The 25,164-nt window shown below is 34.0% G+C and overlaps 1 protein-coding gene across 1 annotated transcript in view; it reads right to left on the bottom strand.

Annotated features, from left to right (window-relative positions):
- Window positions 1–25,164, bottom strand: part of LOC150106979 (uncharacterized) — a 102,209-nt gene that overhangs the window by 47,371 nt on the left and 29,674 nt on the right. The window contains exons 5-7 of the mRNA XM_090393526.1: window positions 15,777–15,973; window positions 11,113–11,223; window positions 6,374–6,536 (exon numbers count right to left, since the gene is read on the bottom strand). Coding sequence (XP_090249652.1) covers window positions 6,374–6,536; window positions 11,113–11,223; window positions 15,777–15,973 — 471 coding nt within the window. The remainder of the gene's footprint in view (window positions 1–6,373; window positions 6,537–11,112; window positions 11,224–15,776; window positions 15,974–25,164) is intronic.

Raw genomic sequence — 25,164 nt, 5'->3', positions numbered from 1 at the left:
TCGGGCCACTATTGTTCAATCTATACATTAATGACATCAAGCAGGGTCTATCATCAGATTTATCCGATTTGCAATTGTTTGCTGATGATGCGAAGATAGGGCAGGGCAATCAGGAATGCTACTGATATTCAGCAGTTACAAAATGATTTGAATAGACTGGAAATCTGGGTAAACTAAAATCGCTCTGAGTTTAATATTAGTAAGTGTATAGTCATAGCGGGGTTATGCTACAACAAACTGAAGAGGCAAGGGATCTTGGTGTATTGGTGGATAAGAAATTCAAAAGTCACATAGAAAACGTTGCAAATATAACTCAGTGGATAATTGCTATGTTGAAGCGAACCTTGACATGTAAGGATAAGGAAGTAATTTTGTCTCTTTATAAGGCTTTGATAAGACCATACATGGATTCCTGTGCTCAGATTTGGTCTCTCAGGTTCTAAGGGGATAAAGAATCTATGGAAAGGATGCAAAGAAGAGTTACAAAGATTATGAGGACAGATTTAGAGTATGTGGATTGCAGGCTCTGGTTAACAGGAGAAAGAGGCGTGATATGATAGAGGTCTATAAACTTTTAAGTGAGTGTTAGAGCATTTCAAATGATGAAGTCTTTCGTTAAAATGAAGGTGTGGAGAGAATACGGGAGCATCCATGGAAGTTAAAGTTGTTCTCAGCAAGAAAGTGGTAAGAGCTAGGCTTATCTTCCAGAGAGCAGTGAGTGAGTGGAATAATTTCCCTCAGGGGTAGTGAGTGCATCTAGCGTAAATACATTTAAGGGAAGGTTGGGTAATTAACGGCCTCCCTCGATGAGTCCTTGACTCCCTGGAGGTCTGAGATAATAATAATAATAATAATTATTATTATTATTATCTTAGGTTATTGTAAAGATGGTCAATTATACCAGTATTAATTCGGAGCGAGTAGTATATAATTAGCAGTGTTGCAACATGTTGCTATCATCGTTAATTGTAATTTTTTAATATTTATGGTTTTTAATAATGATCAACAATATAAACGAACTGATAATATGCTATCATTTAAATAATTATTGATTAGCAATTTTATTATATAATACGTTTATGGTTGATTCTCTCTATAAAATTTGTGAAAAACTCCGTTGAAATTATTAAAATGCAATTCTTGCTGGCCTCTCTCAAGATTTCATTGTTGCTTCTATTTTGCTCTTCCAGATCATATTCGTTCTCTTGATTTATTGTATGAAACACTTAAGTGGTAAAGGGAAAAAAACATGCGCATTGGAGCGTATACGCATACTATATAACATATGTGACATTTCATTCCTGGTTATGTGTTCGAAAATATACGAAATTTTCAATTTCACACATTTCGGTTCACTGGAATAGGATGGCAGAATCTGAGGTAATCTAAGATTTCTCGATTTTTAACAGCTAAATTATGTTGCGCATTCGAGTTATGCGAGTTTTGCCAAGCATAACTCGAATGTTGCGCATTCGAGTTATGCTTGGCAAACCGTAATTATAGTTACTCATTAATATATCAGTGGCTAACTTCATTTATTTGCGCAAATGATATACTAAGAAAATGATAATAAAGATATTTAAAGCCCTTTGTTGTCTTGCAATTATCATAAGAAAGAACGGTTGCAGGAATTGTTATTCACCGAAAACTACTGAAATATCGATTTGATCTCGATATTTCAGTAGTTTTCGATGAATAACAATTTTTTTTTATTTTGCTATCTATCAAAAATTTGAGTTTTAAATTCTACATTTCGAAAAACAAAATGAATTAAAAATAAAAAATCGTCTGTGCAACACGTATTATTTTATACGGGTTAGCCACCTTAAGGTTCGGTCAGAATGAACACAGAAAAATGTGATGAAATTACAGTACGTGTAGTATATTCCTATACAAGAGTAGTATAAAATCCCTAATGACTTTTAAGAAACTAATAAAAAATAGTAATCTCTTTTAACGACGCTGTTATTTGTAAGACTTATATGTACCTTGAACCTTGCATGCAATGAACTGGAAAAGTTGAACTTCAAAGCACGGATGGATAATTATGTCGTCAGCTCATTTCGTTTCGTAATCCAATTCGGGGAAATTATAAGTTTGCAAAAGAGTCAGAACAGTCATTAAGCTTAATTCTGGATCTCTCAATCGCTAATGATCTGAATTTTCTTGAAAAACTGCCTGTAAATGACAGGAAAGTTTCTCTTCGTTTGCAGGTAATCGTTGCACGTGCTTCTACTGTGCTGCTCCCTGTTTCTCAGTAAATGTGATGAGCTGAAAGAAAGCTAAAACGTGTGTTTACTCAAAACCAATAGCTCGAGAACTGTACTTTCTTCTTTTCTTATTTCGTGAGCCTATGTTTAATATCTCTGTTTAGAGTTCAGTACTTTGTTCACTGTCAATTCACAGCTATTAAAAGCAGTCGAAGACAATAGTAATACAAATACCGCAATCAGTATTATACACGACAACAGCTAAAATGATAAATTAAACAAGCAAATAATTATTTACTTGTACTTAATTACAATAAGCGATTGATGCAACCAATTAAATAATTCAGTGGACAATTAGGAAAATAAATATATAATGTACAAAACAAATCAATACACAAATAAACAGGAATTTCACTTAGTTGTTATTTATGTTAAATTTGAAGACTCATTTAACTAAATAATCTTGCATGAACAGTATTTAAATTCGACAAAAATAAACAATATCTCATCATCATCATCAAATTCCTGACATGTACCCTCAAGGGGTTACATGATACGATAGTACTACATGAAAAATTTATATCATTACTAACTTCCTATCTACAATTTTCCTCCAAATCAGTCTGTTACTTGTCAAGACTCCAACATTATCAGATCTTATATTTCTATCGTCTAAGGCACTTTGTACCGTATCAATCCACCTACATCTTGGTCTTCCTCTGGGTCGTTTTCCTGCCAACCTAGCAGAGAACACTTGTTTTGCTAATCTTTCCTCGCCCATTCTGTTTAAGTGACCATACCATCTGAGATTAGCTCTGCTAACGCATTCCTGGATGCTGACGATGTCAAGTTCTTTCCTAATATCCTGTTTTTAATATGATATTGCCATTGATGCCATCTGTTCACGCCTCTAATATTTCTAATATTTCTCATATCTGCGGTGTCTAGTCTTTGGTCAAGTGTTTTACTTCTGACCCAGCTCTCAGATCCATAAGTTAAAACTAGTTTGAACACTGTCTTGTATACAGCTAATTTAGTGTATCGACTAATTTCTCTTTTATTCCATACGAATTTATTCATTTGACTTCCTATCATACCAGTTTTGTTGATTCTGTTGTCTATTTCCATATTTAATTTACCATCTTCACTAAAAATCGTGCCTAAGTAGCTGAAATGTTTTACTTGATCCACAGTTTCTCCGTTCACAACAAAGTTGATATCATTAACGATTCTACCTATTTTCATTGTCTTTGTCTTTTTATTGCTGAACTTCATACCAATCTATTACAACAGTTATTCAATTTAGTCAGGGAATCTTGCAAACTTGTAGCGGATTTATTTAGAAGTATAACATCGTCCGCATAAAGCAAAGAGCTGATATTAACATCTCCAATTCTGATATATATATATATATATATATATATATATATATATATATTCCACTTTCCTTCATAATGTAATCCATATAGATAATGAATAACAGAGCGGATAAAGTACATCCTTGTCTCACACCAGGTTTAACATTAAACCATCTTCTTGTACTTCCTTCAATTCTAACTGCTGATTTACAAGTCAAATAAAGACTAAGTATTGCTTGATAAAATGCCCCATGGACACTATATAACTGTAGTGTTTTGAATAGTTTCTCTCTTGGCATCATGTCATATGCCTTTTCCAGATCGACAAAACTTAAATACAGATCTTTGTTTAATTCCCATGCTTTCTCAACTATTTGTCGTAAAGGGAAGATCTGATCCTGACAGCCTCTATTTGGCCTGAATCCAGCTTGTTCTTCACCAAGCTTTTCTTCCATAATTCTTCTCAACCGTTTCTCAAGTATAATTGCATAGATCTCGCCAGGAACACCCAGTATGGAAATTCCTCTGTAATTCTCACATTCAGTTTTATTTCCTTTTTTTATATATGGGTACTATTAGAGCTCTACTCCAATCATCAGGAATTCGTCCCTTTGTCCAGGCCTTCTGAACTATGCAGTGCAGCCACTGTAAGACTTTATACTACCATACTTCAGCATACAATATCATCTACTCCTGCTGCCTTTCCCCATTTCAAGTTTTTGATGGCCTTTTTTACTTCAAGTATGGATATGTATTCCTGACTGTATGCCTTTTGAGTGTTTTTTACCACTGTGCTATCATTGCTTGTTTCATTTAGCAATTTTTCAAATTAATTACTCCATACTTCAAGGATATCTTTGTCTTCCGTTTCCATGTCACCTTTATCATCTTTAACTCCTTTTACAGCACTCTTTCCTCTATTTCTAAGCTTCTTCAACAACCTCCAGAATATCTTACCACCTTCTTGATATTTAGTTTCTATGTTCTAGCCAAAGTTCTCCCATGACTTTTGTTTAACTAGTTTTACACAGTGTTTAGCTTTCTTACACTTATATCTATATTCTCTTAGAGCATAAGCTGACTTATTTGCCAGGAACTTTTGATATGCTTTCTTCTTTTCCTTCACTGCCTCTTTAACTTCCTGTGTCCACCATGGAGTTCTGATTTTTCTATCCTTGCAGACAACCTCACCACATGCCTCTCTAGCTGAATCAATCAGGGTTTTCTTCAAGGCTTGCCACTGAATCTCCAAGGTTTGGTTCCTATGATCAAACTCTTTCATTTTTTCTTCAATAATCGTTTTGAATTTTAGTCTACATTTCACATCTGAGAACTGCTCAACTTTTATTCGCTTTAAAACTTTCTTTCATGTTATTATTTTCAACATGAAATTCAATTTTATCCTGCTCAAGACTAAATAGTGATCACTTCCAATTTCAAATCCTCTGTACACTCTGTACACACTTTTCTCCTGCACCAGGGAGAAAACATCACTATCAACAATAACATAGTCAATGAGACTTTTCTTATTCCTTGCCTCTTCTCTCCATGTGAATTTGTGCACATTTGTATGTTGAAACATTGTGTTAGTAATAACCAGTCCATGTCCTGAGCAGAAATTCAACAGGTATTTACCATTATTATTAGCTTTGCTCTTTTCTCCAAATTTTCCCAAAATATTTTTTTGTCTGACAATCATTTCCTACTCGGCTATTTAGATCTCCAACAAGGACCAACTTTTCCTTTTTCATTGTGTCAGTTGCTTTCTCTAAAGCATCAAAAAATTCCTTCACTTCTACCTTAGTAGAACTTTTTGTGTGACTGTATGCACAAATAAGTCTCATTGTCCAATTCCACATTCTGATATTTGCCCACATCACTCTACTTGAGACTGTCTGCCATTCAAGAAGATTAGCCTCGTATTTTGTGTTGAATACTCTGGCTACTCCTTCTTTTCCTTGATTTTCATTGCTCGAATATAACATTTTGTATTTATTGCTCAGAAAGATTTCACCATTTTTTGTTGTTTTTTTTTGTTTCAGACACCCCTATTATGTCGATCTGGTACTTATCCAATTCCTCAGCTAGCTCCATTTCTTTGCCATTCAGGCTTCTTATGTTGATACCACCGATCGTGATGTCTGGTGATGTTGAGTTGGGGTGTGTTTTCAGATTTTTTCTAGTAGCTGGCTTTTCGCTGTTCGCCCTGGTTCCCTGGCGAAAACAATGGGGGCCTTGTTTAACCGGGCGACTCTCCAGCCGTCATGAAATTTTAAAATACAAAATGATGGTAAACAATATCTTTATGGAATTATTCCAATTTTAATGACTTCATACATTATTAGCGCACATGCTTCACTGAAACATATGGTATATCGGATCATCTCGTGATGATTCTTTGAAATTAAATGATTTTAAAAAACAATGAAGTGGATGAAACCATAGCAACAGACACATTATTATTTTACCTTTTAATTTTATTTAGATAACTTAGAATACTCAATTCCTGAAGATACTCTCTTTGATATTCAAATTCTCTATTTAGTTTCGTATGATGGTTTATGTTTATTTATCTGAGATATTTATTTTATTGACACTTAATTGTTTATTTAGAGTTGTAGAGATGTAAAGTTTCCTTTACGAGACCACAGGAATCATCAGAATGCTTAGACCACTGGGTTAGCAGACGTGGACTGGGTACTCTATAATTTTCTTTTCAAGGCAAAAATATAATTTTTGTTTTCTAAGCCACTTATTCCGGATATCAAAAAGCAAGAACAGTAGCGCTGAATCAGTTGTGAGAACTAAAGCCATACTTGAGGCTGTGTTGGTAGTGTGGATACCACTCTTCAAGCTTTTTGTAGACCGACAGTTCTTTCATAGGGCCTAGTTCTCCACCGTACTCCGAGGGAAGAAGGGTTCTTGGAACGAATTCATAAAGCGACTCCAGAGTGTTATGGAAAATAACCTAAAAGCAGACAAGTTTGGTTAAATATTTAAAACGATTCTTAATTATACAGTAAAATTTATTAAGATATTTAAGTTAAGGCGTTAACGTTTTCACTAAAATGAAACATCAGTTGTGTTAACATATATATATATATATTAAAGTTATTATTTAACGACTGAAAACCGAGGTTTTGATGAAAAAAACTTTATATATATATATATATATATATATATATATATATATATATATATATATATATATATATATATATATATATATATATATATACATAGATGAAAGTAGAAATGAAAATTTTCAAAAGGGCCTTCGCAATGTGACTTTGAATAAATTTATGAAACCAATGAAGAAAATAGATTAGGTAATTCATTAATTCATTTTAAAAGCCTTCATGGAAATACATAAAGATATTTCTTTTGAACAAAGCAAGACCGAAAGACGACATTTCAATTGAATGTGCATACTGTTTAAAATTATTACCTAAAGCAGAACTGGGAAGAAATGAAGAGCCAAGACTCGGCATAAAAAGAGAATTAGAATGAAGATAAGCTTTGGTAGAAGTTCTATTATTAAACTAATAACGTAGCAAGCACAGCAACAAAGTAATAAATCACAAACTGAAATTAAATGACTTGATAATGTTACCTTTAAAAGTAAAAACAGAACCATTTCAATTAGTGCGATGACGCTATTTGCAAAGCAGATTTGGCAGCTGATTTTTCGTTTTGCATTTTTAAAACACCATTTAGTTAAAGCAGAGATTATTAGTTTACAAAAACAATTACACCTTATACTCAGAACCTAATAAGGAACTTACAAAATCTACAGTACTATAACCTCTATCGAAAATAGAGGGTGATCAGAATTAAATTATCCCTGTTTAAGTTGTAGTGAAGGGTCATGCAGTGATTCAAATGCTATGAAACTTTTCAGGAATAAAATTGCACGTCATGCGGAAGCAATATCCGACAAAAAAAAAGTACTTTCAAAATTCACTACCAGAGGACGGTAAATTCTAAAATGCATAGAATTTGCATATCATGAAAATCGGTAGGTGCCAGGGGGGGTTTAAAAAGATGGACACAGGATTTTTCCTTTCATTCTTGTTGTTAATACCGACCACAGTGATGCCACTAATCTCGCCCCAATATGCTTCGCTCGTGAAGCTGTATTACATAAACGACTACACAGCTTTGCTGCATTCCACGCATTGTGTCACCTGAACAAATGTGGACGAGGTCCACTATTTCCATGTGCTCTGCAACAAATGATTAGTCGTTTTGAAGAAACAGGTCGCTGGGAGTCAGGCCTGGAAGAGCTCTCAAACCAGTCAGTTCATAACAAGCGAATGAAATTGCTACTGTCGTTGTGGAGCAGGTCATCAATTACAGCATTAGTTCTTGGAGTGCTGTGTGCTGTATCAAGACATAGGGATGTGTCTTACATAACTGTCTGGACTATTCTATGGAAGATTCTGCATTTCTACCCATTCAAGATAACCCCTACATAAGAGTTGCGCCCGCGTGACTTTGAAAGTCGACTGATATTCGCTTTAACATGCCTTGCTCAAGTGGTGTTGGACGCTGAGTGGCCATCATTTGACCATTCTTCTTTGAAAATGTTCGCCAGTAATGTTCTGCGACCTGCTCATCTACTTCAGAGAGGTATCGCGTGATAAACAATTTTGTTGTGCCATGGCTACAGCAGCGCCTGTGCATAGATTCATTCATTTTCATGCAGCAGTTTAATTTCTGACTGCTTAAAGATTTAGAACATAGGCAACATATGAGAGTGCAATATTGGCAATATTGTTCTAATATACAACTCGAATGGCTAGTGTATCTTCTCACCTGTTGATTCTAAATGGGCATATGCCCTCGCATTTGCGAATGTCTTTAGGTGGTAAGTGAATTTCATCGCCGGATGCGAAATCAACTCCTCGATTAATGGAAGCTTGAAGTGATTCAAAAACGGTCCATGTCTGGTCTGTAGAGAAGGGTTTGCAGACTAGGTAAAATATTAATAACAGTAATGAAATGTTTATGCCAATAAACATTTCATTACTTTTATTAACAATAAAAAAAATCATTAGTCTACCCATGGTACTAAATTACTTCAGGCTTACATGGTTTTCAAGGTACTGACAACAAATGATAGTGTGTCGCATTTCCAGCAATCCCGCTATCCGCCTTTACCCCCCATAACTTAATTTCCCCTCCCTCTGGAATACGTTTCCGAATCCAAAGTATTTGATTATATAGGGAGGGTAAATTGAGTTCTTGTTATGAGCAATGTTCTTGCTTTCTCTGCTAAGGCTAAGTTGTGATTTAGGCTTTTTTTTTTTGTGTGTGTATATAGTGATCCCGCTATCACTGTAAATTGCTGCTGTCCTTTGATTGGAGTTGTGTTCGTGGGGATATGGAAGCAAGTGGATTACGGCAAGCAGTATTGTTGGTTGATTAATTCTACAGAGATGACGTAATCTGAAAAATCGTTTTTACTGTAATAAATCGTCTATGATAAGCCATGAAATAACTGTCGTTCTTTCTTGGCCTATCATAGACGAAAACTCTTCTTCAGGTGAAATAGGGAATATTCTAAATTCGGTACTATCGTACTCTTTACTCTCCTGCGCGAATTCTACGAATTTAGAATTCTTCACTAGCCGTTGCGTATATTTATACACTATCTCATCAATGAATCACAGCTGTCAAATCAGTCGCATAAGCTGTCTCTGTTTCAGTGTAATATGAAAATCGCAATAATGAGTAGTACTGGATGTGCCAAAACCCAGATCCAAAACGTCACCATCATAGGCAGACTCGTTTGATTATTTCGTTATAGAATTAGTTCAAGGCTGCTAACACCTTAAAAGTAATTTCTGTAAGGTTGAATAAGGTCGAAATAATTCTTTAACTGATTGATGACGGCTGGCTACGATAAATCAGTGAGCTCCGTGAACTTCGAGACAAGTCAATAAGGCTGTTTTCGTGTAAATGTTTTAAAATTCTATAAAAGCAAAAACAGTACTTTTCTGGGGTCTAAATGCATACTCGTTACGACTGAATATGTCTATTGAAAGAGGAATGCATTATATCGTGCATTGTAAGTTTTTAATACCTTCCAGCGACTTTTATGAGCTTTTACGTCTTCGTCACATGCGTCTTTTCCTGATTGGATTATTGGTATAATTTTGGATCACTTCTATATAAAAAGTCACCCTTTCTTGAGCTAGTTGTTATAAGCGGTTGTTAAATATCCGGGGGAACATTCTCAAGCATTAGTTTTACCATCCTTACCAGGGATTTTATTTTGTCCATTGATAGCATTTCATTAGACTTAAATGTATCATCAATAGATATGTCTAAATGTGTTGGCATTCCTTCACTGCGTTGAATTTTGTTTCAAAGCGTAAACCATAAGTTATAAGAAAACAAACGATGCTACCCTATTTTACTCAGGCGTACTTTATGTCGCCATGATAATCTAGATAGAAGGCCGGATCAAGAGTTTTGATTCTACGGTACATAAATTCAGCAATTAGCAAGTCCTCGTTGCTGTACTGAGAAACTAATTATGTAACCTTCTGGGTTGATCACAAGTATCGCAGATTTCTTCTTTTCCTCTCCTTTACAAAATAATTTTAACTTATTCAAAAAGCCAGCCCAGTCTTTGTTAGTGAAATAAAGTTCGTGATTTAACATTACTTCGATGTTTCAAGTATTTATTTACAGCCTGCCGTGAATGTTGAATATTTATTTGCAGAAATGTGAGGGTAGTAATGACATTTTTGTTTTGCATAGTGGAAATTCTAAATTTGTTAAAATTTATGTGTATTAAACATATATATATCGAGCACTTTTTGCTCAGTACCACATGCTTGCATCTGATAATATTCTTCGTTATTTCGTGTTATTTATGATTGTGGCCGTTTACACAATTCAAATATCAAATATCCCGCGTGGAAGATCACAAAGTTTTGTTGATAGATCCAAAGGACAAGTTTTTCCCTAATGGTATGTGTGTGTGATAGTGGAACGTTTTACAATTCAAGGGCTTTTTCAGAACACACTAGTAAGGGGAATGTCCAATTCTCCACAAAATTTAAATGACACCGGCATTTAAATGATTTATTTTATCCTTAAAGTTGAATATACTTCAATAACTAAGTGTCCTTCTTTTCGCTTCTTTTATGTGTCATAATAATTTTGTAATCATTGAATCAAGAGAGAAGATTTCATTCTCTAACATATTGATCTTACGAGGAATATCCCATTTGAGATATTTTTACGGAGATTGAATACTAACGTATCTTTGAATTTCATGGAAATTTTCATTGTATATTAAACCGATGTCTTTCGATTTTTGTATCTTTGTGATTCTAATTTTGAATTTTCTTGGATCTGTTTTATATCTTATAATATTCTTTACTGCTTTGTTATTTAATTGAGCCATCAGTTTGACTCTTAATTGAAAGCAAGAATTGTTTTCAACCTCGCTTATGTTTTAATCTTGTGTGTGTGTGTGTGCGCGCGCGCGTGTGTGTGTAATAAATATAAATCAAAAATAGACTTACCCTGTTGTAGATCTTCTCGCTGAAAACGTGCCGGACAGCAAAATAAATAGCTTTTATTAGAGTTGGTGCATTTAGTACATGAACCTGCTTCATGCGTACAGGCATGATATCCTGAAAAATAATTTACATTAAAGGACATCAAATAAGTTTATAATAGTCAGTTTATCACACGTTTATAATAATTGCTGATAAAATATCAGCTAACCGATATAACCAGTATATGAAATGCTTAATTTAATATGGTCTACAGATAAAGGATAACAAAGGACAGAATATCAGAATACAAAGGATTTTTTAATTTGCAACCTGCATTTGCAAATATCGAAAATATTTAGAGGTCTGTTATAGGATGTATTTTAATAATCACTTAGTAATATCTGGCTTTTTTTTCAATAGCAATGAGACGTTCCCTTATTTTATACTGTATTCGAAGGTATTTTTAATGCTGTAATAATTTTACTTTATGGATCAAGTTTTAATGCCGCTCTGGTGAATTCAAATGTTCTTACTACATCAAAGAACTATATATAAGTAAGACAAAATACTATACAAAATTTCTGCATGTACTAGAGCTATCTGTACTGTGAAATGATCGGGATACAGCCTTATTTATGATTCCTGACAGAAGTCCAAAAATGCGACGGTGAATTTGATTTAACTGTCAATAAAAAGTTCAAGTTACTTTAATAAATAAAATATTTTAAGACTAATTTCTTCCTCAGAGGAAATAGACATGCAAGGATGTAATAACCTATGAGCGATAGAGTTTGGCCATCATCAGTTTGGAAAATCTTCCAAACTGATAATTACACTATCTTATAATTATCTCGGACATTGTTATTTCCAAACATAGCAACAAATTAATTCCACATTATTATCTAATTATTCCAACGAGAGTTTTATTAACAAGGCCATCGTCGTTAATAGGACCCATCATATTCTTCCTATCAGAAAGAGTTAATTCTATTTACATCCGTTATAAATATATCTCAAAGATATTTAAGAGTCGAGGATTCAAGGGATTTCTCTACAGATACACGGGATTTCCTCATTTATTTCATCAGCTCTCATAATTTTTAATTTTCACTATTTACCTGATTCCATATTCTCGTGATTTGTTATACGATGGGTAATCCAGAGGAACCTCAACGATTTGTCAAGAAGGACACATAAATTACACCATGCGAAGAAGGGTTGGCGTTTACCGAATATGTTTCATTCATCCATGTGTTTCTCATCCATCACTGACACGTTAGTCCCCAATTAGGCGGATTAGGTAATTTATACAGCCTGGTTTCAATTCTCTGCTGCATTTCCCATATTTCATGACTGAAACGTGTGTGTTCATGTATGGCGGAACAAAGTTTTGAGGGACGAAAGCCCGTTTTCCGGGAGAAAATATTTCCATCTCCGTATGAGTTAGACAAAATCACCTTTAACTGAAAAACCCTGATAAAAAGTCCTCACTTCATATTCTGAATTAAAACCCATTACATTCTAACAAAAGGAGTCGGTGAAAGCCACCGAAGGGGGCTCGGGTCTTACTACTCTTCTAAACAGAAGAAATTGAAGTTCTGCATGCACAAGAAAAAATGCCTTATGGAAACATTATACAAGCGGGACCCTGAGGTATTTTGGAATTAATTTTAATTTTGGATTTTAGAATTAATTTGTTTCCACACCACTCAATGATGGATTGCCACATTGTCGAAATGTGTGCTGTGATGTACTCATGAGTTTTTTTTTTTTTTTTTTTTTTTTTGCGCCATTTCGTACTAAAGATAAATGGAAACCATGAAAATTATTTATGCAGTAAATAGCATTCAATGTAATCTATTCAAGATAATATATTCCTGAAAAAGCTACTTAGGTGGTTTTTTTTCTTTTTGGTATAACGGAAAGCAAATCCTTTGCACTTTCATTGAATTCCCCACATCTTTATTGATATGATGCGCCTGGAAAAATAAAAACACAGGAAAGGAAACACTGGAAAGAGAAGTGTGCGAGGATGTGTATGTAGCCATTTGACTCAGTATATATAGTTTCTATCCACATAAACTCAACCATAGCAAATAATTGCAATGGAAGATGGCAGTATCCGTGAAATGTTTGTGTTTTCATTTCTGGCACGCATCGAGGTGGACAATGATTTCATGTTTGTGGAACACTAAAAACTGCAATATCCGGGATACAAAGAAACCCCCATGCACTTCAACAAGTTTCTAACATTCGCTATAAGTGATTGTAAGGATACTTTCTTCCACGAAGTACGTCGAACATGATCTGTGACCTTGGCAACGGTCACAGTTGCGCTTGATTGGGACATGTCGAGTTGTTTTGTCATCCCGAAACTGCAGTGATGGAGGTACCGGAACACGATAGTGTTGATGGAAGATGGAACACCTCCCCACAACATTTCACAAAGGATTGAGTAACCAGTCGCTCATTTTATATGAAATCCACCGTGTTCGCCCGACCTTAACCCTATGACTTATTCTTTTGGGGTTACCTAAAAGCATGGTGTATCGGGACAAACTTCTCCAGGCAGATTTGAAAGAAAAAATCGCACATCATGTGCGAAACATTTCGACAGAACAGTTGCGTTTGTCTGTAGGGGAGTATGGAGTATCAGCTATTGGTCCTTCACAAAAGCGACACATTGAATGTAACACCCAGTGATCGCCCGAATCTCATTGACAAACTCTTGTAGTATGTCAGCTCTATGTGGAATATATATTTTCTTGTCAACTGATTCTGAATCATTTCACAGTACATACCGTATGGTTCATATTAATGTATTTTTCTCTCACTCACTGTCATATTTCTCCTATAAGTTGTTTATAAACATTTTTTATTGTCAAAATCTTGGTACCCACCGAATTTAAGGATATTTCGTCTACTATTCGGATGACTTTGATGTGTTTAAGTTACAGTCGGCCAACTCCGATTGCCAGATCTCGATATTTAGTAATTTTTTTCCAATTCTTTGTTGTTGATGTTGTTTTCACTGGGTACTGCAATATCGATAATCCTAACTTGTCGATGTTCGATAATTGTGATGTCAGGTCTATTGTGTTCTAAATGCGAACCAGTTAATATTCGTACGTCCCACAGAATTTTTGCTGTTTCGTTTTCAAATCAGTCTCTATTTTATGCTGCCACCAGTTATCAGAAGTAGGAAAGCCATATTTTTTGCTTAGATGCCAATGAACTAATTTGGCGACTTGATCATGGCGGTATTTATAGTCAGTTTGACTATAAATATTTGACTAGAGCCATTTTGCTGCAGGCACTGATTAGATGTTCTACGGTCTCATCTTTCTGATCGCATAATTTGTATTTACTGTTATTATTGATATTTAAAATTTTTGCTTTGATTGCATTAGTTTGTAATGCCTGTTCTTGAGCTGCTAGAATAAATTCTTCTGTTTCTTTTTTATATATGCGTGAACAAGCAATGGCTGCAGCACGGATATATAAATTTCTTTATGTATCCGTGCTGTATACCAATTTCTTCGAGATACCTCAGTATCTCGAAGAAATTGGCCATGCAAGAGTTTATTTTTTCCAGCGCACATATCGTTTATTTTGTTGTTCCTTTTTGTAATCGGATTTGTTTCCTATTATTATTATTACGTGACACCTGCAGGGAGTTAAAAGTATCATCGACAAAGAGCTTCAGTTTCTTCTAAGAGTAGCAACAAAATGGTTATTCAAAGCAAACAATAAGTTACTTTTCAATCCACCTCATTGCCATACTGCACATACAAATAGTAAAAATGGTACATTTCCCTATCATATACCAGCTCTCTTTCGCCAAAATTAGCCAAACTCTGGATAATTGTATAATTTGTATAAGTCTGGACTTCAAGACAACATCTGGACTTCATTCACTTCTGTCCTGAAACTCCGTTCCTTGCTAAGTAGGCCAAACAAAGACAAGACAACCCGGCGTTTACGAATTTGGTGAAACCTTATTTTGGCCAGACGGAGAAATCCATCGAATTAAGTCTTGAAGAATATAATAGAAACGTCACGTATGTCAGAACACGAGATATTGCTCTGACAAACCATGTTTTCTGAATTCTGCTAACGCTGATGAAGAAAACCTCGTTCATCCAGTTTTATGGGACAAATCTGAAATTATCTTTCGCTGCTATGATGAACTAGAAAGAAGAATAGCGGAATCCAGAGAAATCGTTTTCAATCAAATACATCTTAAACAATCTCAGTTATAATCTTTCGGACTGCCATTGTGTTACCATCCAACTTCGGCGTTCACGAGATTTTGAATGCATGCCACGCCCAATGATGAGGAGATACAGAGAACAGCTTCAAATGTTCATACGCCAACGCTTTAATTTTAAAGAATTTTTACGCTAACGCTTTAATTTTAAAGAATTTTTACGCTAACGCTTTAATTTTAAAGAATTTTTACGCTAACGCTTTGTTTAGGCTTTTTTATTCTTTCACGATTTTTTATTGGTTGTGCTCTCTTATTGTGCACCCGAAGAAGTCTTCTTGAAGACGAATCTAGTCGTGCTGAATTAAAACAACATTTTTATTTCTCGGCTTTCAATCATTTAATCTTTAAAAAATAAATATATATATATATATAATAAGTTGTCATGTTATATCTTGTAGAAACAATAAACATTACTTACCACGCCATGTTTAAAAAACTTGATCAGTGTATGCAGTCCAATAAAATTTTGAAAAGACGACCAAGTAACGCCTTCTATATCAAGAATTGCTATTGATCCATGTATCTGATTAAGCACACTCTCGGTCTCCTTTTCATGAAGAAGGGTCAGTGCTCGAGAACACTGCTCAAAGTTATATTCCCCTGAACCGACGAATGCTAAAAAGAAACCGTCAATGCGAATTAGTTAAAAACTATTGACCTCATACGTGTTTCATTCTAAGTGCGAAAAACCAACTTAATTTTCTTATACAGGACTTCTTTATTAAAAATAACGACAATGTTCATGTAGTAAGGTTTTCATTTATTTGCGAGCTGTGGTTTTCATTGTTTAAAAGCTGTATGTGTTTTAAAGCTGCGAGAAAAGACGCATCAGCCTTTTAGCAAGAAACGAAAGGAACGTAAGAGATAACAGTTGCCATATTGTGGTCCATAATCTTAGCACTAAATATTATGGACAGAAGTTGTGTAAGCTTACTGTGTGTTGTTTGAGTGTATCCGGCAAACTACAGTACAGTCATGAAAGTTATAATTGTCTTTCTTCGAGTAGCCTAGTGCTATAATTGCATATGCGATGTTTTTGGGCTACACAGATCTTGAGAGATAAAACATTCAAAACGAGGCGCAGTGATTAGTATACATCAGTAATACAGGTAAAATCTCAATTATATATATGAAGAAAAAATAAAAAATCCATAAAGAAAAATAAAGAGATAAAAGAAAAAATAAAGAAATATATCAAGAAAAAATTAAGAACTGTATAAAGAAAAACATAAATGTAAGAATAATAGAGAAATTTCCTTGCTAATTGTTCTTAGAAACGTTTATGGACGGCTAAAGATCTCATTAAAGGAAAAATCGGTAAAATAAATGCTGGATTTAGGCCAAATAGATATTGTCCTGACTTTTTATCGTGAAAATAGATCTCTACATCGACAGATAGCTAATGCCAATTAAAACAAAGTTTAAAAACAACAGTTATAACTGAAGTCGATTTGTTCTTCAATCAGGAGTAACGAAGCTGTACACTACGAGAAGCAACATCATTAAGGAAGTTGGCATTAAATCTGGTTTCCAATATGGCAACGCTATTATACTTAGTTTTTCATTTTTGCAGATGACACTATCTTCTTAACTATCACAATTTTTCAAAAGTTCAATCCATTTCAAATGATGGCTGCGAAAAACTACAAATTTTGTATGGCAGGAACAAACGTAATATGAGCGATAAAACTTTGAAAACAGATTCAAAACACAGCTTATTCTATAAGTGAGTTGTTTGTCCACATTTCAGTTGAGCAATTTAAAACGGAAATACATTGCATAATATGTAAGGCTGCCAGTATAATGGAAAGTCATTAAATGAGTTTATAAGGCGATATAGAAAGTTATAATGAATAAATTTATAATGCTTCTGCTATTTAGTCTTTTGGTTTGATTTCTCTCTCTCTCTCTCTCTCTCTCTCTCTCTCTCTCTCTCTCTCTCTCTCTCTCTCTCTCTCTGTCTTGTTATTCTTCTCTTTTTTTTTCCTCTTTCTGTTATCTTTCTCTTGGAGGAAAAGAGAGAGAGAGAGAAATCAATCATACAGCCCAAGTAGCAGTGTTCAAATATTTTTGAATAACTTATTATTTTGAGGAATTATTATCAATGCATAAATAAACAAAGAATGTAACACACTTTACAATTTTAAACAAGTGTTACTTTGACACTTTCTCTACTTTTTCTTTTTCTTTTTTTTTCTTCTTTTTTTTTTTTTTTTGACTGGCAGCAGCTTTCGAAAAATATTAAAAGAAACAAACAAAAAAAAGGATCTAAAATGCTTCAAACAGCCTTCTATTTTTACAACTGTTGAACAGTCAGTTCAGTCAAGCGCATCATTAAACCCATTATGGGTAGTCTGTCTCGCCTTCTGTAAACATCGCATGTGATTACTGGCACAATAGAGGTCGAGAAGGTTACATAGGCCACTTACGGATTTCCACATGTCCTGCTGTATAACTCTTTGGTTTCTGTTTAATGTGCCGTGCAAAAGAAATTACCTCGGATGACTCTTTGACCATCCCGACGAAAATATTTTCCTCTAAATAAGGCAGGGAGGCCACTTACTCATCAACTTATCAATCTATCAACCACACGGTAGGCCGGCACAGTAGATTGCAAAGTATCGTGTGATTACAAAACACCGCACTGCTGTGGAAGAGTAGCATTCTTTAAGAAACTTTGCGTGAAAAGTATAGGGATTATTTTTTGTATTTTACTTTTCTGATATGTTTTTCTGTAGCAAGCAACTGCAGCTATCATGTTGTTTACTTTCCCAAATTTCTCCTCACTTGGGGGGGGGGGGTTGATGTCCTCAAACAACCGAATTACCTAATTAAAACTGGACAGAAACATTTGCTCCTGATAAATATTTTCCCAGTAAGCGTTTTGCAGCTGAGTTGCTTCTCATTTTCTCCCTTCTTCTTTTCTCTCTTGCTCTACTTTTTTCTCTCCTCTTTTTCTTCTGCATTTCTCCCTTGTTGTGTTGTTTTTCGATGTTGCTGTTGTTCTTCTGCATATCTTCTATTTTATGCTTTCTCTTTTTCGTGCTCTTCTCTCTCCTCTACCTATTCTTCCACAACTTTCTGGGATTTAGCTCTATAAGGTCTTTATTTCAAAGCTCTTCTTCCACAGTTTCCAACAACTGCTCTAAATCTTCATTGTTAACCTGAAACTCTAACTCGTTGGCTAGCATCATTACCTTGTTAACAATCTCTTGTAATTCTTTGTTGAATCCTATGAATGTGTGAACATATTTTCAGAATTTTTCCAAACGCCAGTTACAAACTATGCTGCTACCTCACTTCACGCTACATTTTATTCTTCGTAGGATGCATGATATTGTATTTCGTTTAAGAGTCTGAAGTTTTTTTCCATCCTTATTAGCAGCAATATCCTGAACAAGAGTATTTCTGAAATACAAATGATGCCTTGAAGCAGAAACAACACCCTGATCCATCAGTTTCAGGATTGAAGTGCCATTCAAATGAGCGTGTTAACGTGATTCCATCATAAGTATAGGAGTGATTGAGTTGCAAGTCTCTCCACTACTCACGATATACATGAGGAGCCGTAAGTAGCAAGTCACTTCTTTACGAGAAACACTTATTCAACGTTACTTGTTTTGCGTAAAGTGTTTGACTTATTTACAGTGCTATTGGACGTTTAAATGAAAGAGTAGATTCAAATTATTCAAAAACTTTTTAACTGCAGCGGTTTCTACTTTGCATATTTCTACTATAAAAATAACTGAATTTAAATATCCTTTCTGTCTTGACTAATAAGTACTATTCCATGTATATTTTAGTGCCCTTGATAAAATAAAGTAATTTATTCTACTTCTGTGAGAAGCTTCTGTACATAAAGCAGCAAAGAGAAAGCTGCATTTTAATAATCAGTCAGTGCTTGAAAACCTAAGGAGTGGTCGTTTATTACCTGCACATCTTTCACGTCATAAAGTACGATAACCAATCTTGTTTTGAGTTCTTTCGCAGTGTTTAGTAGTTACCGACGCTCCCTTGACAAATAATAATTTAATCAAATTGTTTTTTGTTTGATTGTAGAAAGTGACCATACTAAAAAAAATATTTGACCTAAATTTCATAACGGGCTGATCACCACGAAAGCACGAAACTCTCAGATGTTGCATTTTATCTAAACAGAAACCAAGTACGTTACTGGGAACAGAAAGTCTGAAGAATTTGAAAGGACTAAGGTAAAAAAAAAAGAAACTTAGATTGCTCAGAATCATCCATTTCGATACTGAAAATTTAGGATAGTAGTAGGGGTGGCGGTTTGAACCAAATGCTTCCGGTGTGCATGGCTTCATGAGTCAGGAATTTCCCTGGGAGCATATGTGAACAATGGCTTCAGTTCTTGTGTTTTGGTTCGCGTATGGAATTATGGGTGATGGTTGAGATAAGGATTCGTGTTGTGATTGGTGGGACACTTTAAACCAAATGCTTCTGATGGGCATGGCTTCATGGTTTTGGAATGCAGGAATTTCCCTGGGGGCACATGTGTCAATGGCTTCAGTTCTTGTGTTTTGGTTCGCATATGGAATTATGGGTGATGGTAGAGATAAGGATTCGTGTCGTGATTCGTGGACACTTCGAACCAGATGAAGATCAAGATAAGATAAGGAATCGTGACGTGAATGTTTGTTGTTATGAGATGTAGATAAATGACGTCATTTGTTATTTGTAAATAAGTGATGTCATCTGTTAGTTGTAAATAAGTGACGTTTTTGTTTTGAATGCAAAAGAGAGATATATTAGAGATAAGGAATCGTGTCGTGATTTGTGGACATTTTAAACCAGATCAAGATCAAGATAAGATAAGGAATTGTGACGTGAATGTTTGTTGTTGTCAGATGATTATCAGTGACGTCATTGTTAGTTGTTAATAAGTGACGTTATTGTTTTGAATGGAAAGGAAGATTTATTAGAGATAAGGAATCGTGTCGTGATTGGTGGACATTTTAAACAAGATCAAGATAAGATAAGGAATCGTGACGCGAATGTTTGTTGTTATTGAGTTTGGAATTTCGCTGGGGCCCTTGTCTGTCAGGACATCACGTGATGTGTTTGGTGATATTTAGAGATAAGAATTGTGATGTTATGTGTTTGGAAATTCACAGTGTCGAGGTTTTCTGAATAATTTAATTATATGTTATGTCACTCAAACATACAGTTTTTTTTTCTTCTTCTATAGATGGTTGTACTAATTTTTCCAATACAATTTGGGGTATTTCTTTACTGTTAAATGTTTGGAATTCTTATAGTAAGTCGTGATGGCGACACTCTTTCGAACTTTTCTGAATTATTAATTATATACTGTATTTTTTCTATATTCATATTCTAATCAAGTTCATATTTTATTCATAATTCATCCGAATATTTTGATTTGTCTAAATGAAGATCATAAAGTTCAATAAATAAATAAAGCGTGTGTGAATTCACGGTGATTTCCAACTTATTCTTACTTAAACATACATAACACATCAAAGACACTGTTTGTTCTTTTAAGTTTACATATTTATTTCACAGATATTATTTACAATGCAATATGCAGAAATAGGAATTTACATATATCACCAATGCAAATGGTGTTTTTCTTGACGTAACATTTCTTTCACATACACTTTACACATGAAAAGTCACTAATGTGTCCATGTTGATACTCTAATATACCCTGTGACTATTCTTATGAAAACAAAAAAAAAAACTATTCAGTATTAAAATTACGCTTACCAAAAAACATACGAACAGTGATTATTGTATTACAATTATAAATTGTTATGTTCAAGTTAAAAAAAAAACAAAAAAACTTACATATCTTTCCAGAATGGGAACATCTTGGTACTATGTAGGTTTTCTGAATATTCCAAATTGTTGATTAACATATATTCACAGAACACAAACACAAGTCTGAAAAGACATTTCACTTTTTCATAATAGGTTACTGTGGCTAACATATATTCACACCACAAAACACACAAAACATAGGAGTTGAAAGATATTTCTTTAAATAACCAGAAAAGCTAGTGGACTACTTAATTTACATTAGTATCTGATTGGTTCTCTGTATTAATTCTTTCCCACTGTTGCCCAACCTTGGTGGGAAAGTCTATGCGCCGTTTTCTTTAGGGCAAGTGTTATATCAGGTTTAGAATTCCGATTGCTGTTAGAGTATGGAATTCTGACAAGTGAAATTATTATTATTATTTTTTTTTCAAATTGATTGGATATTTTCTGTATTTTACTTTTAAAGGTCATATTCTAACAGAATAATTGAGCAGAATTAATAAATATATAAAGTACATGTGAATTTATTTTCCAACACTGTATATTTCTCATTAAGTCTTATCTTTAAGTTATCTATCTTATCCGGTCCCTTTTGTTGTACGTAGGTGAGAAATCGTGTGTTTTGGTTCTAACTCTTGGTTTCCGTTGGGAAATTATCAATATAACTATTAATTTTATCTTCGATTCCTTGTGCTTTTAACCTATTTCTGTAAGTGGAATTTATTTATTTTATTTATTTTTTCTTTAGCATTAGTAAATTTTAAGTAACTGATATGAGACAAACAAGGTTTTGAACTCTCCACAGGTTTTCTACAGCAATCATTTTAAGAGTTTTTGTAACGTGTTGTTGGTTTTAAATATCTAATAGCTCTGTAAAATAACCAAACTCTAACAGTATTGTGACTTTTCAGGTGAAATCTTCCCCACTAAAATTCTAGCTATTAATTTAATACCCGATTATTTCTTTTGCTTCCAAGATTTGACAGGAGTTTCTTGAAATATTTCAGGGCTTGCATGAACAAATAAGACTTTTAATTCAATGAATCAAAAAAAAAATTCTCTGGTTACTTTGTGGCATGAAATTTCACAAGGAAAAAAAAAAGTTATCTTCCTTCTTAAATTTGTATTACACATCTACGACACCCAATTGGTTCATTTAAATTTACACATTTATTTGAACGAAATATTATTTACAAATTGTATTTACTGAATCTAACAATACAGAAAATAAATAAATTGAAAAATACATCAAAGGTTCTTCCATGCTTGTGGAATTGCCATCGTATGGTTTTGACAATGTGACTCATCTGAAATTTAATTTTCATTTGGCGTTCGTTGAGAATTTATTACTGTAGTAAAATTAAGGGTTGCATATTTATATTTTCGAATCCAATACATATACTTCTGAGAATTATTAAAAGCACACAATCTTTCGTTATGTTTCCAAAAGCAATTAAAAGTACACGTTATGTTTTCACGTTTTGGGCATCCAATTTCATTTAAATCAAGAACAGGCCTCCCTGTTAACATCGCTAATGTTTTTGATTTTTCTCTTCCTTTTGCAAGTAATATATGATATTTCCATGTTGATTCTATCATCCAATTTCTTAGTTTGTCCAAAGATAGTGAACCAATTTCCCACTTCAGCTGATGGTTATATTTTATTAACCAAGAATTCTGTTTTTTTAACTCTTTCAGGAACGGTTCTGGCTATAAAGTTTGTTAATGTTATTGATTTTTCTCTTCCAATGGCGGTAATTTTTTTTTGATACATTCATGCTGATTCCTTGTTATCTGCACGCTACGATACCTTTTTATTTTCTACACAAACGTTTTTAGAGTTTAAGTAATGTGATTGGCTAAAATATCAGCTGTTTGTCTCTGTAAAATAATCAAATTCTAACAGTCGTATTGTTAGAATTTGGTACGACTGTTTTTTCTAGTCTGGTGAAGGTATCTACAGATGTAGTAACAAATTGTCACTTATCAGTTCATTTTTACTTTATTCTCAAAACTACAAATCCATTATTTGGTATGGTCTCTGTTTTTAATTCCCCCATTACTGGAATGTACGGGTGGTAAAGTTTTGAAATAAGTTTCGAGTCGCAAGAAAAATAAAATATTTACATTCAAATAACTATTTATGATCACAGCAAGCAAGTAATTCATCAGCTTTTCAAAGTTTGGAAATTCATACCCATTTTGTTTTCATCATTTGGTATCATTTAAATGAAGAACGGGTATGGCTATTAAGTTTGTTAATGATTTTGATTTTTCTCCTTCAAAGGTGATTATTATTTGATATATACATGTTGATTCATTTGTTATCTGCATGCTACGATATTATTTTTATTTTCTACAATAAACTTTTTTAGAGTTTAAGTAACGTGATAGACTAAAATATCAGTTGTCTCTCTGTAAATAACCAAATTCTAACAGTCGTATTGTTTGAATTTGGTACGATTGTTTTTCTAGTCTGGTGAAGGTATCTACAGATGTAGTAACAAAATTGTCACTTTTCCGTTCATTTGTACTTTATTCACCAAACTACAAATATGTGTTGTCAAGTTTTGAAAAAAAAAAAAGAAAAAAAGTTTCGACTGGCAGTGATATGTTTTTAAACTTTTATCATGTACAAATATCTTAAAAGAAAAGAAAAAATGTACCTTCTTTTCTTTTTTACATCAAGCTTTTTTAAGAGTTTGGTAACGTGATGAGTTAAAATATCTGCACTCTGTAAAATAACCAAATTTTTATCTTACTTTGTGTGGGAAAGGTAAAATTTGTATTCGTGTTATCTGGAGAGTACAAACCTTTTTTCTATACTAAACTTTAAGAGTTTAAGTTATGTTTGCGGTAAAATTATCTGCTTTCTCTCTGTAAAATCACCAAATTCTAACAGGTAGGATTTTCGAGTATGCAAACGAAATGTTTACAGATAACTCAAAAAAATGTCAATAGATAGCATTAGACAAATTTCTAAATATTTAATTACAGGATATCGGGTTTGCCATGGTCCTTGCATTAATTTCACAGTAGTGCTTTTTTTTACAATAATTAAACAGAATTGCATTAAGGTATAAAGTTATGGATTTAATTATCAAATTCTAAACTGAATAACTGAGTAAAAATTTCACTGTGGAAAACACAACAACAACACACATCTTTACTCATGTTTTACAAATGCTTATTTTATTTTGCTGAAATATTACTTACAACGAAAAAAAAATCGAAACTTGTAGTTATCTAAAACTATTTCACAATATTTAGGTTACACTATTTTCCTAAAGAAAGAAAATTTCAAAGACTTTTGTGGTTCACTCATTATTTTACTTTACTGGACCTAAACACCACAACACAACACAATAGGATAGCTGCACTGGATGAACGAATTGCAGTAACAGAAAAGACACTCGACTCGATTGTTTTTCTTTATAGTAGTGTTTACCTGACCCTTTACCCTGACCGTTCCTTCCAAAATGAAACTTTCGTGCAGATGACTCACAGACATGTTTTCGCATGCTGGTGGATCGATGTTGATGTGCGTTTATCTTACTTTGTGACATTATGGCACAAACTTTATCTCTGTGGCTCGAATTCATCCAAAGGAAGATGAGCGAGCTACCCATTTGTAGATATCTTTTAGTGATGTCACCTCAAACTGATAACCAAGGAGATGAACGATCTCGCCATTTGCGGATATCCGAAATTGTTGGGATGGAAAAAAAAAAAAATAGCATTATGTGTTGGGTGTGAAAGGGTAGTCGAGAGGTTGACAGTGGTCTTCACTGCAAGGCTCCCCCACCCATCCCTCTCCTCCAGAAGATGTCTGCTCATCTAAGGGAGATGAGCTAGCTTGCCGTTTTCGGATTTCTTTTAGTCATGTCACCTCCAACTGATGCTAAATACTCCCCCACCCCATACTCTAACCCCAACATCCCTCTCTCCTCCAGCAGATGTCTGCTCAGGCTAGCGGAGATGAGCGAGCTTATCACTTGCAGATA

This window comes from Typopeltis vanoorti, chromosome 5 (assembly GCF_054136105.1).
Source record: "Typopeltis vanoorti isolate ZY-2024b chromosome 5, IOZ_Tvanoo_1.0, whole genome shotgun sequence".
NCBI lineage: Eukaryota > Metazoa > Arthropoda > Arachnida > Uropygi > Thelyphonidae > Typopeltis > Typopeltis vanoorti.
The sequence above is the reverse complement of the archived record's forward strand: the minus strand, read 5'-3'. Positions and strand labels throughout refer to the sequence as shown.